The sequence below is a fragment of the Anopheles gambiae genome, chromosome 2 (genome assembly GCF_943734735.2).
Source record: "Anopheles gambiae chromosome 2, idAnoGambNW_F1_1, whole genome shotgun sequence".
NCBI lineage: Eukaryota > Metazoa > Arthropoda > Insecta > Diptera > Culicidae > Anopheles > Anopheles gambiae.
Window position 1 is genome coordinate 60,609,917 of NC_064601.1, and position 17,700 is coordinate 60,627,616.

Sequence of the window (17,700 nt, forward strand, 5' to 3'; positions counted from 1 at the left end):
TCATAGTGTTACATCTGTATGGAACTATCTACGTTATACTTTGGACCAAGAAGAGGATACTCTGGTTATCGACGCATATTTGGCGGTACTTAATCGCATTCTATCAAGATGTGCGTATATTCCGTCATGGCTGAAAAACTGGTGCTTCGAAAATATACCCATCCAGTTCATTCGTGCTTATCTACGCCATGGTCGTTTGGAAGAAGCTTACGAATATACAATAGAGTTGTTTCGGACGATTTTTTTTAGTGCCGGCCGATTTAATCAGCATACAATTTTCCCACTAACGATGTGTGAGTATTTGCTGTATGAACTGGATAATTCTTCAATCCATGATAAAGTGAGTACAATCAATGGAAGTAATTTACCCAATGCAAAAACTAATCTTTTTTTTTTCTCTTAGAAGAAGCATCTGGAATGTTATTTGCGAATAATTGAAGTGGCTCTTTAATGCACATACACATAAATGTGCTTCAAATTATTAAAAAATAGAAAATTTTCTAAGAAATAAAGTATCTTTCAACAGATCTCCAACAAATAATTTATTTGCGTGTATTTGGTGTTCGGTATTAAAAACATGCATTTTCCTCTGTAATTAGGCTGACCTGATGAAATTGATGAAAAACCGGGACACATAGAAAAACAAAATTTGGACATTGAATATCTTTAAGAATGTTTACTCTAGTTTTCAAAATTATACAAACAATTGGCATAATTATAGTTTTATTTCGACGTTTAAAATGAGTATGTTGACGCTTATTTCATATGTTGTATGTGTATTTGGCCATATTACGACTATTACGCAGTAATGGGTTATTTTTTTGTAATTTTCTCATAGATCTTTAGAATCAAGCATACATGGTTTCCCAAGTCACTTGCGAATGTAAACGTTGTTGTTCAACGCCTGCAACATCCCAAATAACCAAATCGTCCTTAACCCACTGTAAAACCACTTCAAACCCACGTGGGTTTGTGATGGTCGATTCACCAAATTTTAGAACAATCGGAGCTGCCAGTTCCGATCCGATGTATTTATCTTGCCCACCCTTAACCCACCTTTTCCAAAAATGCTTTGAGGAAAAGTTTGGTCAAGGGTTGGCTAAGGTCAATATGCTGAACAGGATTTTAACTCTTCGATTGATTAAATTCATTCACTTACATCACTGCACTTAAACTTCCGCAATATTATTAGTCTATAAACTATGCACTGACCAGCGAAATGGAAGAGTTCGATCGCAAGTAAACAAACGCACATATACACATATTACACATGAATGTTTTACAACAAACCAACTTAAACACACACGTTTAATTGCTTCCTTGGCACAATTAAATATCATTTTATTACAGGTGAAATATGTTGATTAAATAAATTGCCCGTGCATAAAAAACTAACTTCAACAACAAGTGGCTGCTTCTGTGGCCGTGTGGCTTAACCCACCAAACTGTTAGTTTTTTAGCTTTGTTTGATGGAACTGAATTTTTAGTACAAGAAATTGGTGGCGTTTTCGGTATCTTGGTTATATGGGATGTTAATCGACATCAAGCTGATATTTCATTTCCATCATCATAATTTTAAATTTCCTCAGTAAGATTTTCAACACGACTCAAGCTGGATCAACCGATGTAGTTTGACAGTTCTTTGTTATGTGTTGAAACAGAAATTTCATATCGTCTAGCGCACATAACTTATAGCCTAAACACATTTATAAACCTTTTTTTCCAATCGCAGCAAGAAAAAAAAATATTACGAATAATAATACCAAGCAGTGGCGGATTTCGGGTGTAGGGGGCTCTAAGCGTTTAAAGGAGTGGAGGCCCCCGGATAATGTCGAGCGGGGGAGGGAGGGTGCATTATGTTGCATTAGGTTTTGGATGAAACACATTTTAATGGTTTGTTGGCGGGGGGAGGAGGGGGGGTCCTCCGGATTCCTGTAGTGGGCCCCTATAGTTTGAGTCCCTTCATCCATGGGACCCCTATCTCGCACAGAAGCTCTTGCTGAGCCTACTGTACACACTGTTCTATATGCTGGAATTACCATACACGGGGCCCCTAAATTGACGGGGCTCCCCGCGGCCGCTCAGTCCGCGCACCGTTAAATCTGCCACTGATACCAAGTGTAAACATTTTTACGTAGGCCCGTGTCTGTGCTCCATCGTATGCGATTTTATCGCACGTGCTGTCAAACGCTTTTTCGTATCATATTGCGATTATTTGGACGATTTTAATAATATAACGATTATAAAAAATTAAGTTGAGATTGTTCCTACAAAACACCACACATTTAGTTTGACAGATAAAATCGGATGGGGCGTCCGACGAAATCAAAATGATGAAAGCGTAGTAAGTAATGATAAGATTTGATAAAAGGTCCATCAATACACACGTATTGCTAAAAAATAACCATTAAAATACTACAATAGCAGCCAAAACACTTAAAAACTATTAAAAGGCGTTTGAAGAGTATGCTTAAAGAATTCATCTATTTAGCTTTTTACTCATATACGCTGGCCAAACACTACGTAGACATGAATTAAATTTATTATTATCAATCTGCCTAGTGCCGTCGTTCTAAATTAATGCATTTCTGTTGTTTCAATTGCTTTTCGAGCGGTCAGTGAGGCACTAAAGACGGGGGGGTTAAAGGAATGGAGCATGAAGGCAAACATCGTATCTTAATCCCGTGCATAACCTATCCTACCATTGATCAAGGTTACAAAACATGTACAACGGCCTCATTCCTTCATTTGATCAGCGTTTGGCAATTTTTTGACACTAATTGTGTGTCAAACTATCATGTAAGCAGTAATCATTTACCGTTTATCTAACGAAAGAAGCGGTTGAATGTCCAAAAAATCAAATATAACCCAAGAATCAGTGCATTTTATGATGGCCAATAAGATCAGGAGAATAGATAGGTCACATTTGGTTGATGGGCCACGCTGTATTTCATTGTAGCTGGTCATGTTTTGGCTTGAATGAGAGAGTTGTTGCAAACATGTTTTATTGAATAATACCACACGCAGAAAGTGGATAAATCTGGTAGGAAGTGTTGAGATACCAATTCAATTCGTAGAAACCGTGCTTAATATATTCACATATACAACTGTACACTTGTAAATACCTTGAACTAGAATCTAGAATAAAAACCTCAGTTGAGCATTGGCAATCGACAGCAACGGTTGTATTTACTGCGCTCAATAAGCTCAATAGGTTATGGGCCCAGTCCCGCCTCAACACGTTTAATCCAGTACTGCGAAAACGAATACCGGCTTCTTTTGTGAAGTGATTGTTTAACGGACAGTGCAGTGAAAACTGGTGGTGTTGAACCATGGAAGATGATAAAGTTGTGTTGTTACCATTGCTTAATGGAACGAACTTTGCTTCATGGAAATATAGAATGTTAATTCTATTAGAAGAAAAAGGACTTTCCGAATGTATCCAGAAAGAACGAAAAGATGGTGATGATCTTAGTAAAAATGACAAGAAGTGTAAACTTTTACTGATCTCACGTATAGCAGATTCGCAGTTGGAATATGTTCGCGATAAACATACTCCGAAAGAAATATGGGATACACTCCATAGTATTTACGAAAGAAAAAGTTTAGCGTCCCGAATGTTCTTGAAGAAAAAGTTGCTTGCGCTGAAACACCAAAGTGGCTCGCTTCGAGAGCATTTCTTGGAATTCGACAAATTGGTGCGCGATTACAAAGCAACTGGTGGACAAATGGACGATGAAGATGTGATTTGCCATCTTCTTCTTACTTTGAATTCGTCGTATGCAACGCTTGTGACGGCTTTGGAAACAATGCCGGAGAATAGCTTAACTGTCGATTTCGTGAAAAGTTGAAAAAAGTCGACTGCTTGACGAAGAGACAAAGCATCAAAGTGGTAGTGTGGTGGACAGCTCGAGTTCGGAACCAGCGGCGTTTTCTAGTGCAAACAGTTGGCAGCGAAAACCACAGCAGCAAACGAGAACAATAAAATGTTTTGTGTGTAAAAAGAACGGCCACAAGGCAAATCAGTGTCCAGAAAAGAACAAAGCAACGGGAAGAAACCCAACAAACAAATCCAGCGCGTACCTTGGTGGTGACGATGACGATTCGCGTGGTGTGTTTTTCGTGAACAATGGGAAATTTCCGATGAATTCTGACGGAACATGGATTGTCGATTCTGGGTCGTCGGAGCATATATCGAATAATAAGAGTTTATTTCGCGAGTTAAGGAAATTAAGTTCACCAGTGAATATTTCGGTCGCGAAAGAAAATCAGTTTATTACAGCTTGGCATGAAGGTGATATAGTATTTGATCGTGGTGGTAGTGATGAAATTCCAGTTACCCTGAAAAACGTTTTGTATGTGCCGGAAGCTCCTACAAATTTGTTATCCATACGGAAAATAACAAATAGTGGTTTTAAAGTTATTTTTGATGATGGGTGCGTAGAAGTGTTAACAAAACGAGGGAAATTAATAGTGAAAGGAGAGTTACGTGGAAAACTGTATTGGTTGAATTTCAACAATTCGAACACACATGAGGCGTATTATTCTTGTGGACAAATTCCACGGAACCTAGAACAATGGTATCGTCGATTTGGCCATCTTAGTTTCAAAAATTTGGATAAGCTGATGAAAGGTGATATGGTTCGCGGTTTGAATGTGTCGGACAAAAGAAGCCTCAGAAACGAAAATGTGTTTTGTGAAGCATGCAATACAGCACATCTCTGACGATGAAAACGATGATGACGAACCAAATGTGCAAATCGAGAAATCTGGTGAAACATCTGAACCGAGCACAGTAGACGAAAGTTTCCGGACATGCGACGAAGAAGAAGCGATGGATGATTGATCTGATGAACGCGAAGAAGCTGAATCATCGAGTCGTCGATCTGATAGAGAACGTAAACCACCCGGATGGCATGAAAACTATGAGGTGGATTATGTGGGGTTTACATTAAGTGCAACAACTTTTGTGAACGATTTACCGCGATCTTTAGAAAAAGCAAAGAATAGGCCTGATTGGAATAAGTGGAAAATAGCAGTCCAAGATGAAATGAATTCGCTTGAGAGTAACAAAACATGGTCTTTAGTACAACTCCCAAAAGGTAGAAAAACAATATCATGCAAATGGGGTTTCAAGATAAAGAGGGAAAATGAACAAGAAGTTAGATACAAGGCTCGTTTAGTAGCCCGCGGATTTTCGCAAAGACAGGGTTTTGATTACACTAACACTTACTCCCCAGTTGCAAGGTTAGATACCATAAGAACGGTGTTTGTTATAGCAAACTACAAAAATTGGTATATTCATCAAATGGACGTATGTACAGCATTTTTGAATGGTGAAATAAGTGAGGAAATTTATATGGAACAACCAGAAGGTTTTGATCTCGGAAAGGGTCTAGTTTGTTGTCTGAAAAAATATTTATACGGCTTAAAACAAGCCTCTAGAGCATGGAATAGGAAGTTCAATGAATTTGTTGAAAACTTAAATTTCTTACCTAGTAATAATGATCCTTGCTTATAAACAAGAGGAAGTGGCTCGAAAAGAATTCTTATGATTTTATATGTAGATGATTTACTAATCGTGGGAGAGAGTTTAGATATGATAGGAACAGTAAAGTAAGCTCTATCAGAACAAATAAAAAAGAACAGATAGTGAAGAAGTTAAGCATTTCTTAGGAATGGACATAGAACGCTGCAAAGAAAACAAATTACTGTACATTCATCAGAAAACTTTTCTTAATAATTTGTTATTGCGGTTTAATATGAGTGATTGTAAATCAGTTGCAACTCCTATCGAATGTAATTTGAATTTAGAGAAAGGCAAAGAGAACGAACGAATTGATAAACCGTATCGGGAATTGATAGGCTGTCTAATGTATGTGGCACTAACATCCCGTCCAGACCTTTGCGCAGCAATGATTTATTTTAGCCAGTTCCAAAGTTGCCCTAATGAAGAACATTAGGTACATTTGAAAAGAATACTGAGATATATTAAGGGAACGTTAGATTTAAAATTGATATACGAAGGAAATGTAGATAGGGAGATATTAAAAGCATTTGCAGATGCCGATTGGGCTAGCAACAAATTAGATAGAAAATCGTTATCAGGATATATTTTCAAGGTCTATGGAGCAACAGTTTGTTGGCTCACAAGGAAACAATCAGCAATAGCATTGTCGTCCACAGAAGCAGAATTAATTTATCTTACTAATGCAGTATGTCACGGAGCATGGTTGGAACGATTGCTTGAAGACTTAGGTTGCAAGCTAAGTAGTCCAGTTCCTTATTATGAGGATAATCAGTCCACAATACGTGTAGCTGAAGATCAACGAAACTTAGGTCGGCTGAAGCATATGAATGTGAAGCATCTTTTTATAAGAGATAGAATCCAGAGCGGAAAGATTATTTTAAAGTACATAGCTTCAGCAGAACAACAGGCTGACATAATGACGAAAGGTTTGCCTAGACAAAGTTTCACTATGCAAAGAATGAACTTAGGATTGTAAGGGATATTGAATTGAGGAGGAGTGTTGAGATACCAATTCAATTCGTAGAAACCGTGCTTAATATATACACATATACAACTGTACACTTGTAAATACCTTGAACTAGAATCTGGAATAAAAACCTCAGTTGAGCATTGACAATCGACAGCAACGGTTGTGTTTACTGCGCTCGCATACGCTCAATAGGGAGAATCAAATAATTCAAAAAATTATGTCAAATTAGGCTCTACTAACATATTAAAACAAGTTTGACTCGTCAAGGTCATACGGCCACCTTCTAGAATAGTCTACTATTCTACCAATCTACTAAGATGCATCATCAATATCTCGTGTAACGGTAGTACGATGTGTTGGAAGTCATGCCGAAGAACCCTGTTCCTATAAACCCTGTTCCTCTGAACGGTGTTTCCACGCCATAATATGGCTAAGACATTGAACTGTGTTTTAGCTGTCATCGAGCCGCGCTGACAGCTTCCGTGTGTGGATAAAATGAGATGTGAATAAAACGTGGATTTGCGCAGCAGAACAAATTGGTTTGTCCTCTTTTGTTTTACTCAGCGAATGATTAACATTGACTGCGTTCAACAGGTTATGGGCCCAGCAAGTTGACTCAAAACAAGAGTATTACATTCAGCTGAAAGATTCGGCCGAGAACAGCCGGATAGTGATTTCTTTTCACATTGTAAAATCAGTGCTGCTACGACGTGAAAAATGAGTGAGACAAAATTCACAATCGATAAGCTAAATGGGAGCAACTGGCAAACATGGAGTATTCGGATAGAAATGCTTCTGAGTCGAGAAAATTTGTGGGATGTTGTAGAATCACCCATTCCCCCAGAAATCGAGCGCACCCCGTTTTGGAAGACAACAGAACGAAAAGCAAAGGCCACAATAATATTACTAATCGACGATAGCCAATTACCACTGGTGAAGAATTCCGTGTTTGCACACGACGTTTATGACAAATTGAAAACATACCACCAGAAAACGACACGATCTGTTCGAGTATCTCTTTTGAAGAAATTATGTGCGACAAACCTGGCAACACAAGGTAACGTGGAAGATCACCTGCGCATTTTCGACGATTTATTCGACCGCCTCGAAGCTGCAGGTACAGCATTAGATAAAGATACAAAAGTGTGCATGTTATTGCGCAGTTTACCAGCTTCGTATGATGGTTTAGTTACAGCGTTAGATAGTCGTTCAGACGAAGACATATCTCTTGAAGGAGTAAAATCTAAACTTATCGATGAATATAATCGTCAAATGGAAAGACGAGAAGGTGAATCTTCTAAAACTGAAAAGGCTATGCGATCTGCTGAGGGTAAGCCATTCAATAATCAATTAGGTGGTGGGGTACGCACATGCCATTTCTGCAAGAAACCAGGCCATTTCAAGCAGAATTGTAGGAAATTTTTGGCTATCAAGAAAAATGAAGAGCAATCTACTAGTGCCGGTAATAATTCCGGAAGAGCAAAAGCAGCACAAAGCGACTCGCGAACAATAGCGTTCACGGTGGGCAGAATAGAAAAGTCGCATAGCTGGGTCATCGACAGTGGCGCTAGTGCGCATATGACCAATAATCGATCATTTTTTACATCATTAGATGAATACGAAGGTGGATTCATCACCATGGCCGACGGTAACAAATCACAAATTCGTGGCGAAGGAAAAGGCATTATACAGGGCATTGATGGTTCCGGCAAAATAATGCAAATCGAAATGAATAATGTTAGATTCGTACCCGGGCTCTCTACTAATCTTCTTTCTGTCGGGAAATTAGCACAAAAGAACCTGGAAGTGACATTCAATGAAAAGGGATGTCGAATTGTGAGTGCCGGTGGTGCAGTGGTCGCTACAGGATCTATAAACGGTGGGTTATATTTTCTAGACGAGGTAGAAACCTCGATGACTGCATTACTGGTAAAACACAAAGCAGATTGTCAACATCAATGGCATAGACGGCTTGGGCATCGTGACTGGTCAGCGATTGAGAGAATGTATAGAGAAGATCTAGGAACCGGAATAAGGGTGAGTGATTGTGGTTTAAGAATAACATGTGAATGTTGCATGAAAGGTAAATCATGTAGATCTCCTTTTCCAACCGCCTCTGATAGAAAATCAAACAAAATTCTTGATTTAGTGCACACCGACGTATGGGGGCCATCGAAAACTGAAACACCCAGCGGTAACCGTTACATGATGCACATTACTGATGATTTCAGTAGATATACAGTTACATACTTAATGAAAAACAAATCTGATGCAGTAGAAAATATTAAAGAATATGTACGATGGGTAGAAAACAATTTTGGACGTAAGCCTCGGGTTATTCGTTCAGATGGTGGTGGAGAATTTAATAATACAGAGCTACGTAAATTTTATAAAGAAGAGGGTATAAAGCCACAGTACACCACACCATATTCACCTCAGTCCAATGGTGTGGCTGAACGTAAAAATAGAACTATCACTGAAATGGCTACCTGTATGTTGCTGGATGCAAACATAGACAAGCGTTTCTGGGGAGAAGCCGTTCAAACAGCTACCTATCTTATAAATCGGCTTCCGTCGAGAACTGTTCCTAAAACACCTTATGAATTGTGGTGGGGTCGAAAGCCAGATTTGAGCCATATTCGCCTTTTTGGAAGTCAAGCGTATGTACATATACCCGATGTAAAACGAAGCAAGCTCGATCATAAAGCCCGAAAACTAACGTTCGTTGGATATTCCTTAGAACATAAAGGATATCGTTTTGTTGATTTAGAAACTGATGAAATCACCATAAGCCGAGATGTTCGTTTTATTGAAGATAAAGAAGAAACTTCGGAAGAAGTTAATATTGAATCATTGTTGGAGGAACCATCAGAAACCAGTAATGATCAAACGGTTAAGGATGATTCTAATGATGAATTCACGGATGCTGAAACTGATATTCAAACAACTAAAGAACAGTTACCACCAGAAAAGAGAAAAGTAAAACTACCTAAACATTTAAACGATTATATCCTTGATTTAGCCATGGGAGTAGCAGCTTGCGCGAAAGAAGAACCAGTTAAGTACCGCGAAGCAATGAAAGAACCAAATTGGAAAAATGCGATGGAAGAAGAAATTAACTCTCACAAACAAAACAATACTTGGGAACTCGTACCATTTCCAAAGGGTAAAACGGTAATAGGTTCGAAATGGGTTTTCAAAATCAAAAAGAATCAAGATGATGAAATAGTTAAACATAAAGCCAGACTGGTCGCGCAAGGCTATAAACAACAATATGGACTGGATTATGAAGAAGTGTATGCACCAGTTACCCGTCACACTACCTTGCGAACTTTTCTCGTAATTGCTTGGAAGCAAAAGCTAACAGTACGTCATTATGATGTCAAAACCGCATACCTTAATGGAATATTAGAAGATGAAGTATATATGCATCAACCACCTGGGTTTGAAGCTCAAGGACAGGAGGAGCTAGTGTGTCGATTGAAACGTAGTATATATGGACTACATCAATCAGCTCGTTGTTGGCATAAGACGCTAAATGAAGTACTTACAAATTTAGGTTTCAAATCCTCTTTCGCAGATCAATGTTTATTTGTCAAGTCGATTCATGGTGGTCAACATATCTTCTTATTAGTCTATGTGGACGACATACTGATCGCAGCAGCAGACGAAGTAAAGGCCAAGAAGATATACGATCATTTAAGCAAGAAATTTGAAATTAATTGCTTGGGCGAAATACGTCACTTTTTAGGTATGGAAGTGATATGTACCGATGGAGTATATGGAATTCGGCTTAAACAGTTTATAGAAAAATTACTAACGGATCACGGAATGCAAGAATCTAAAGTTGCTAGATCACCAATGGACCCTGGATACCTGAAACAAAGTGCCAATGCAGAGAATTTCGAAGATGCTACAATGTATCGAAGTCTAGTGGGTGGATTGCTATATCTGTCCGTTATGACCAGACCAGATATTGCGGCGACAGTAGCTATACTGGGCAGAAAGTTTTCATCGCCATCGCAACAAGATTGGATAGCTGCCAAACGCATACTTCGTTATCTAAAAGGAACAAAAGAGTATTTCTTGCATCTTGGTGGATTCAAAAACCAAGGCCTGATCGGATATTCCGATGCCGATTGGGCAGGCGATTCAGAAAGTAGACGTTCAACATCTGGATTTGTATTCACGTTTGAAGGTGGTACAATATCATGGTATAGCCGTCGTCAATCGTGTGTGACATTATCAACTATGGAAGCTGAATATGTTTCACTTTCGGAAGCATGCCAAGAAGCAATGTGGCTAAGGCAGCTGATTAAAGATTTTGGAGAAGATCAATTGAACGCGACTACAATCAAAGAAGATAACCAAGGTTGTATCGCCTTTGTAAAAACAGACAGAATAAGTCGGAAATCGAAGCACATCGATACCCGAGAGCGGTTTATAAGAGAACTTTGTGAGAAGAAGGAAATTGTTTTGGAATATTGCCCTACGACTGTCATGGTTGCAGATATAATGACTAAACCATTAGGTCCGCAGAAACATGACATGTTTCGTAAGATGCTGAAGTTAGAATAACTGAGGGGAGAAATTCTTCGACATGAGGAGGAGTGTTGGAAGTCATGCCGAAGAACCCTGTTCCTATAAACCCTGTTCCTCTGAACGGTGTTTCCACGCCATAATATGGCTAAGACATTGAACTGTGTTTTAGCTGTCATCGAGCCGCGCTGACAGCTTCCGTGTGTGGATAAAATGAGATGTGAATAAAACGTGGATTTGCGCAGCAGAACAAATTGGTTTGTCCTCTTTTGTTTTACTCAGCGAATGATTAACATTGACTGCGTTCAACACGATGGAGTCATGATACTAGGGCTCAGTGAGGAAAGGTGAGCTAAAAAATTATTCAAATTTATGGGAAAAGAGATTTGTAAACATATTCTCAGATCCAGTTCTGGGAAATTTCACTTAAAGGTACCACATGTTTCAAGGTCAGTCGAGTGGGAGAACATACAGAGCATTGTTATATGCCCAAAACACCAAACCTGCTGAAACAAAATTGATGAAAACGATTTCGTAGACTCTCAATATGATATCAATTGCCAATTTTTCAATGGAACTAGGCCACGTGATCCGGAAATGCAATATTTTTCGCAGAGATTAATTGAAACAAGTCTTGTAGGATGAGTGCGTTAAAAATGCGCCCGTTTTGAGGTTCAAATGACTTATGGCGTTGGTCGAGTAGTCACCAATAGTAGTCATAAATGCAATAAAATGTCATAGATAGTCATAAATGCAATAAAATAAAAAAACCATGACATTTTTTGATTCCATAATCTTTGTTGTCTAACGTATATCACGCCAAAAACCTGATAGACGAGTACTATTTGCGCGCCCTTGAAACAACTTTTTTTTTAGTTTTTTTTAATAATTGAATTATTATTGTAGGGTAACTGTACCAGTTTTCGGCAGGGTAGCTAAAAACGTGAAATTCTGCACAAATGCGGCAAAAAATTTCACAAAATACAATTTTGTAGTGAAGGTGTACTTATTTGATATTCACATACGAAGTTTCACACCATTTCATTACGTATTTTCCAAAATATCAAATAAATTGTGCTTTTTTTCGGCAGCTTTGCTGTCAGCCAATCGTTCGGCAGGTTTTGTGATTAAGAGAATCAGAACAGTAAAACAATGAAAAAGTGGTGTATATTAAAGATTTTATGCTCATTTAATTTATTCTAACTTGTTCGGAATTTTAAAATCACGATAAACAGGTTATTTTTCACTTTAAATACTGCCGAAAATAGGTACACAGTAAATGTTCATTTTTGACAGCTCAATGTTGTGGGCTCCTGCCGAAACTCGGAACAATAACACACTTTGAATTTGGCTGAATATTCCTTTTAAAATTGATCAGAATACTACAATGCGTATGTCGACACATAATATGACCTTTCTTGTACCAAATATCACCAATTTTAAGACAAACAATGCACTAACATAAGAGAAAAATAAATATTTGTAAGCCAGTTCGCACCGTACGCTATAACCATCAAACTGTCAATGGCTGCTCTGTTTAAACGTCGGATCAAAATGACTGTCAAAACGGGCCAAAATAAGCAACATAAAATTAATAATTAAAGTGCTTTTTAACACCAATATTAGGAAAGTAAGAGTGTTAAAAAAAAAAAAAAATAGAACACAGCCTGCCGAAAATAGGAGCAAAATCAATGTTTGCATTTTCACGAATATTTATGAAAAAGGGCTTTGAACCGTCAAATAAAAAATATTGTAACATACTATGATAGTTTATCAACCAGAATTACAACACTTTCAAGAAAAATAATGAAAAATATTGATGTGTGAGCAATTTTTGTGAAACTGCTGCACTAGCCTGCCGAAAACTGGTACAGTTACCCTACTTGTTATAACTCGTGGAAGGAAGACACATGTGTTTCGTTCGCAGTTCAGACACAGAGTGCCGTTTATTCTCACTGACAGTTGTTTGCTACCCAACCAGCAGTTTCTGTCGATGGACAGCTGTCAGACGTATATGACAACTCTCTCCTCCTAACAATATAAAGTGATTACAGGCGGTCCCCGAGATACACGGTTAATGGGGACCGAAAACGGCCGCAAAATACCGCGTATTTCGAATTTCCGCGTAAGTCGAATCTCGTGATTTCCAGCTAAAATATCACAAATTTTCGTGTAATTTTGCAAGTAGGGGGCGTTTTTAGTCACTTTGTGCATTATTTGATATGATTCTGACTGAATATAACTGTTTTAAACCTTTTGAAATAGTTTTTAACATTCGATCAAAACGGAAATTATTTGGCAATTTGCAATTGATGTGTCAAATCAGTACAATTTGCTCAAAGAATTGTCAAATTTAGAAAACCGCGTATCTCCGAATCCGCGTATAAGAGGTACCGTCCCAAGTGCCACAAATCCACTAAACGACCACTAAACGGCTTCTAAACGACTCAAGTTATCTACCTAAACGGAATATAGAAAGACTTCGTTTAGCAGACGGCAAACGACTCATGCATTCTAAAAATAGCAAAAAAGCTGGTGGCGCTCTCTGTTGATGGGATACCCCCCAACCAGTTGAGCTTCCTCGCTTGGAGGAGAGCTTTCTCATTTCCTCTGTACTGTTGTATGGTTTCGCATTGAAGTTATGCATCGCTAGAACTAGAACGGCGATACGATTGTTTAAATACTAAACTCCAACGGAAACCACCAGCACTGAAGCAAGTGAAATTTGAGTAATGGTCGTTGGTGTTGATACCCACATATCTGACCACACGACCATTCATATAGATTTTTGCTCAGAAAGTTATAAGGCTATATAGGTCATGATAAGATGAAACTTGTCGAAACACATTGCAAGAAAAGGATAGTAATATAATAATCAGTTTTAATACGCCATCTATTGATCAAACCAATGAAGCTGTGGAGCTTTCATTTTTTTTCTATGGATATTCAATTTTCCAGTCGTTTAAGCTTAATCTGTGGCGCTTGGGGTGTATCTCGGGGACCGCCTGTACTTGCTAAAATGTGAAAGACAATTCATATTTACATTCTTAATTAAAGTAATAATCCCTAATCACGGTATCGAATTGGTGGTTGTCGAGTTCTTGTTGATCTCCTAACTTGAGTTTGAGATTCTTCTCCACAAGCTAAATCTTCATTAATATTATCAACATTATTACATCTCCGTTTCTGAATCATGAGGGAGTTGAAACTCTTCCATTCTATCTAGCAGATAAAATGATTCATCTATCCAAGGTTCTATGTTTTGGTTACTACTATGGTGGATTGATATTTCTTCAGGACCAGATCTTATTTGGTTTATGTGCCTTTTCCACATCCTTCCATCGTCTAATAGTATTTCTTAATGCAGTTTTCCTAGCTTCTTTGTAATCGTTCCAAATTTCCACTTTTCGGTCTGGGAAAGGAAATCTCTTGCTGCTACTCTTTCGTTTACTGCAAATGATCTTGTCGTTTTGTCTACTACTTCAGTGTTGGGAAAACTGAGCGCAGCACCGCTACTCAACCCTGTCGCCACGTGACAACCCAGATAGCAAAGCCGAAGGCCTTTGTATGGGAGCCATCGCGCTGATCAAGGCTCACTTTTTCGCGCGCATAAAGCAAAAAGTGCGCGAAGGCGAAAAAAACCCGAAAGCGCTTCGTGTCCTCTCTCGTGTTTCTAGTTTTATTCTCTCTCGCATGTCATCACTCTCTCCCAGTTTTTCGGATTGAAATGAGAATTCACTCTCTTGATTTGGTTGCGGCAGTCTAGCTGCTTCACACTCTTTATTCTCTTCTTTTTGCAGTTCCCACAAGAGGATTCACACATGTGTTCTCACATACTTAAATACACACACACACACACGGTGGTTGGAAGCCTGGTGCGGCTGTTTCCAATTCTGCCTTTTCTTCTTCCCTCTTCACACCGCGCTGGAGCCCGTGGTGGTGCGCGTGTTCAGCCTGCTTGGTTCAGGAAAGATGTCATCAGATTTGGCGCGCCTCAACCGCGGTGTTGTATGAAGGCTGTTGATGAAAATACACAATTAATATACACACTTTGTTAAAAAGATTACACTTCATTTAAAGATGTGACAAACTTACCTTTGTGCTTGAGGATCAATTGAAACTTGAACGCCTGTGCACACAGTGTCACACTTTTTAAGTAGTTTGAGGAACAACTAGCGGTAGCAGCACACATCTGAAACTTGTAATGTGCAAAACATTGCATATTAGAATAATATTAGAATTAGAATAAATGTCACATAGCACTAGACACTTAGAAAAGGACACTTACCCAAAATTCGTCCTCCGATGAAGCAGAAAGAACACCGCGGATGGCGCAGTATGGAAAGTGTTTCACGCAGGAAAAATAGTTCACGCAGCACACAAACACACACTCTCACATCCACGGTTCAGAGCACACTGAAGTCGCTCTTTGGCTTGGATGGAAAAGAGCAAACACCCTGATGAGTGCGATGGAAGAAAATAAATGATGATGATGATGATGATGAGTCCCACCTCTTACCCCGATATAGTATTGAGAGGAACGATTGTATCTTATCGATAATTGTGTTGTTGTAAATTAGTAATTATGCAAATAATCAAATCATAAGGCAAGTAAGTATTTCAAGAACGTGGTGGCTACAAAACTTCTTTCTTCTCCTCTTTATGAAGCAGTCATGGTCGGTCTCAATACATGGTACCTGCTTTCGTTTCTCTTGTATAGCCGGTTCAACCTACAACCAACTAATGGCGATAGAGAACCACTTTCAAAACTATCTCACAGCGTACTTTTTCCTTATTCCGTTACTGTACAATTTATGACGATTCACGTTTCGGGTTGCATTGGACCAGACCACTACCCCCAGGAAAGTTATCAAATTATATATACTATTTTTCGCGCGCGTGTCTCAATGCTATATCGACTCATTCTTTTCCTTTATTTTTGTTTTTGTGTTAACTTGTTTATTTATTTTAACTTTTTTAAATTTAATTTTAAAAAGATATATAGAAAAAGATAAAAGCAAAAAACAAAAAAAAAAAAGCTAAAATCATCATCATCATCAAAGCTGGTGATGACAAGTGAGGTTTACACAACTAGTGACTAAAACATTTATTTATCAATTTATATTTCATTCACGCTTTCGCGGATTTCGTCTTTTCTAAATTAATCTACTTCCTTACTATTGTCACAACAGTCATACTTCATACAATAGTGGCCTTGATGTGAGTTGCACACAGTCTCTTAAATTGGGGTATAGTCTCTGCATTACAAACTACTCTGGGCATCATATTAAAAGTTTGTATGCCTTTGAAAAACAAAGAGTTCATTGCTGATGCTGTCTCAACCTTAGGAACTCTCGGATCTGCTGCTCTTCTTGTGTTGTAGTCGTGCACATTTAATCCTCGAACAACCCGATCACAAAGATATTGAGGCAAGTGACTGTTCAGGAGTTTATAAACAAAAATCATTGTTTGGTACATTACCCGCTGTTTCACCGACATCCATTTTAGGGTATCCAGCATAATCAATGACGACGTATACCATCCGCATCCTAGAATAGCTCGCATTGCTCTGTTTTGCAGTTTTTGCATTCTTGTCATTTGTCCTGCATTAGCCATAAAAAGAATTGACGGACAAAAATCCAGATGTGGAGCCATAAGAGACTTGTAAAGCTGTATCTTTGCAAAAACACTTAAGTCTTTTTTTAGTCGACAAATAATCCCGCATTTTTTCGCCATTTTCTTAATGATATCATCAATATGGCTTTTAAATTTCAGTTCTTCATCTATTGTGACTCCAAGATATTTTATTTCTTTAACTCTCTCTATGGCCTCGTCATCAATATTGATCTGTAAGTTAAAGAGAGTCTTGGTACGGAACAGCACTAACATTTTAGTTTTTTTTGCATTTAATTTCAATTTTTTGTACTTCAACCATTGATCTAGCGAGGCCAGATCCTCATTCAGCTTCGTTGTTGCTTCTTTTACAGAGCTACAAGAGAGAAAGACCACCGTGTCGTCAGCAAAGAGATTAATATCACAAAATTTTAATACATTTTTCATGTCATTTATATACATAATAAACAAAATAGGACCAAGCACACTTCCTTGGGGGACTCCCAATGAGTTTTCAAGAGATTCCGATGTTGTGGTTTTAAAACGAGTTCTCTGAGTTCTCCCTTCTAAATAATTTTTAAACCAATCAAGTTCTTGTCCCACAATACCGAAGTTTTTTAAGGCATTGATTAACAAAGGTCTCGATATTGTTTCAAAGGCTCTTTTCAAATCTAAAAAGACAGCTAATGTTATATGTTTTTTGTTTAAATTGGTTTTCCACTTCTCAAGTACAAGGTTCAGAGCTGTTTCACAGGAATGAGATTCTCTATATCCTGATTGTTCTGGAACTAATAATTTATTTTCCTTTAAGTATTGAACCAATTGCTCCTTCACCACGAGTTCTAAAATTTTTTCTAGGGTGTTTAGCATATTTATCGGTCTGAACTCTTCTGCAATGATTGTACCATTAATCTTAGGGATGGGAATCACTATTGATTCGACGTGTGTTGGAAAATGACGTGTGTTCAACAGGGATGGGTAGAATCCAACACACGAAGTGTGCAGGAGAATTCTCTTCGTGTGGCAAGAGAGAATTGACTAACACCCT

At 38.3% G+C, this 17,700-nt stretch overlaps 1 protein-coding gene and 1 long non-coding RNA gene across 6 annotated transcripts in view; one reads left to right on the plus strand and one right to left on the minus strand.

The window, feature by feature from the left end:
• Positions 1 to 541, plus strand: part of LOC3292410 (nuclear pore complex protein Nup160 homolog) — a 16,141-nt gene extending 15,600 nt beyond the window's left edge. For 4 of the 5 annotated variants that reach the window (XM_061641823.1, XM_061641825.1, XM_061641826.1 and 1 more), the window contains one exon: positions 1 to 541. This exon is cut by the window's left edge and continues 368 nt beyond it. In XM_061641823.1, coding sequence (XP_061497807.1) covers positions 1 to 403 — 403 coding nt within the window. In that variant the 3' untranslated portion in view covers positions 404 to 541. The other variant, XM_061641824.1, reaches the window with a different exon arrangement.
• A 14,245-nt stretch (positions 542 to 14,786) lies between these two features.
• On the minus strand, positions 14,787 to 16,043 carry LOC133391125 (uncharacterized). Its single transcript, XR_009764620.1, has 2 exons — positions 15,135 to 16,043; positions 14,787 to 15,056 (listed from the first exon to the last, which is right to left on the minus strand). It is a non-coding gene; the product is annotated as an uncharacterized LOC133391125 (long non-coding RNA).
• Positions 16,044 to 17,700: the final 1,657 nt, after the last annotated feature.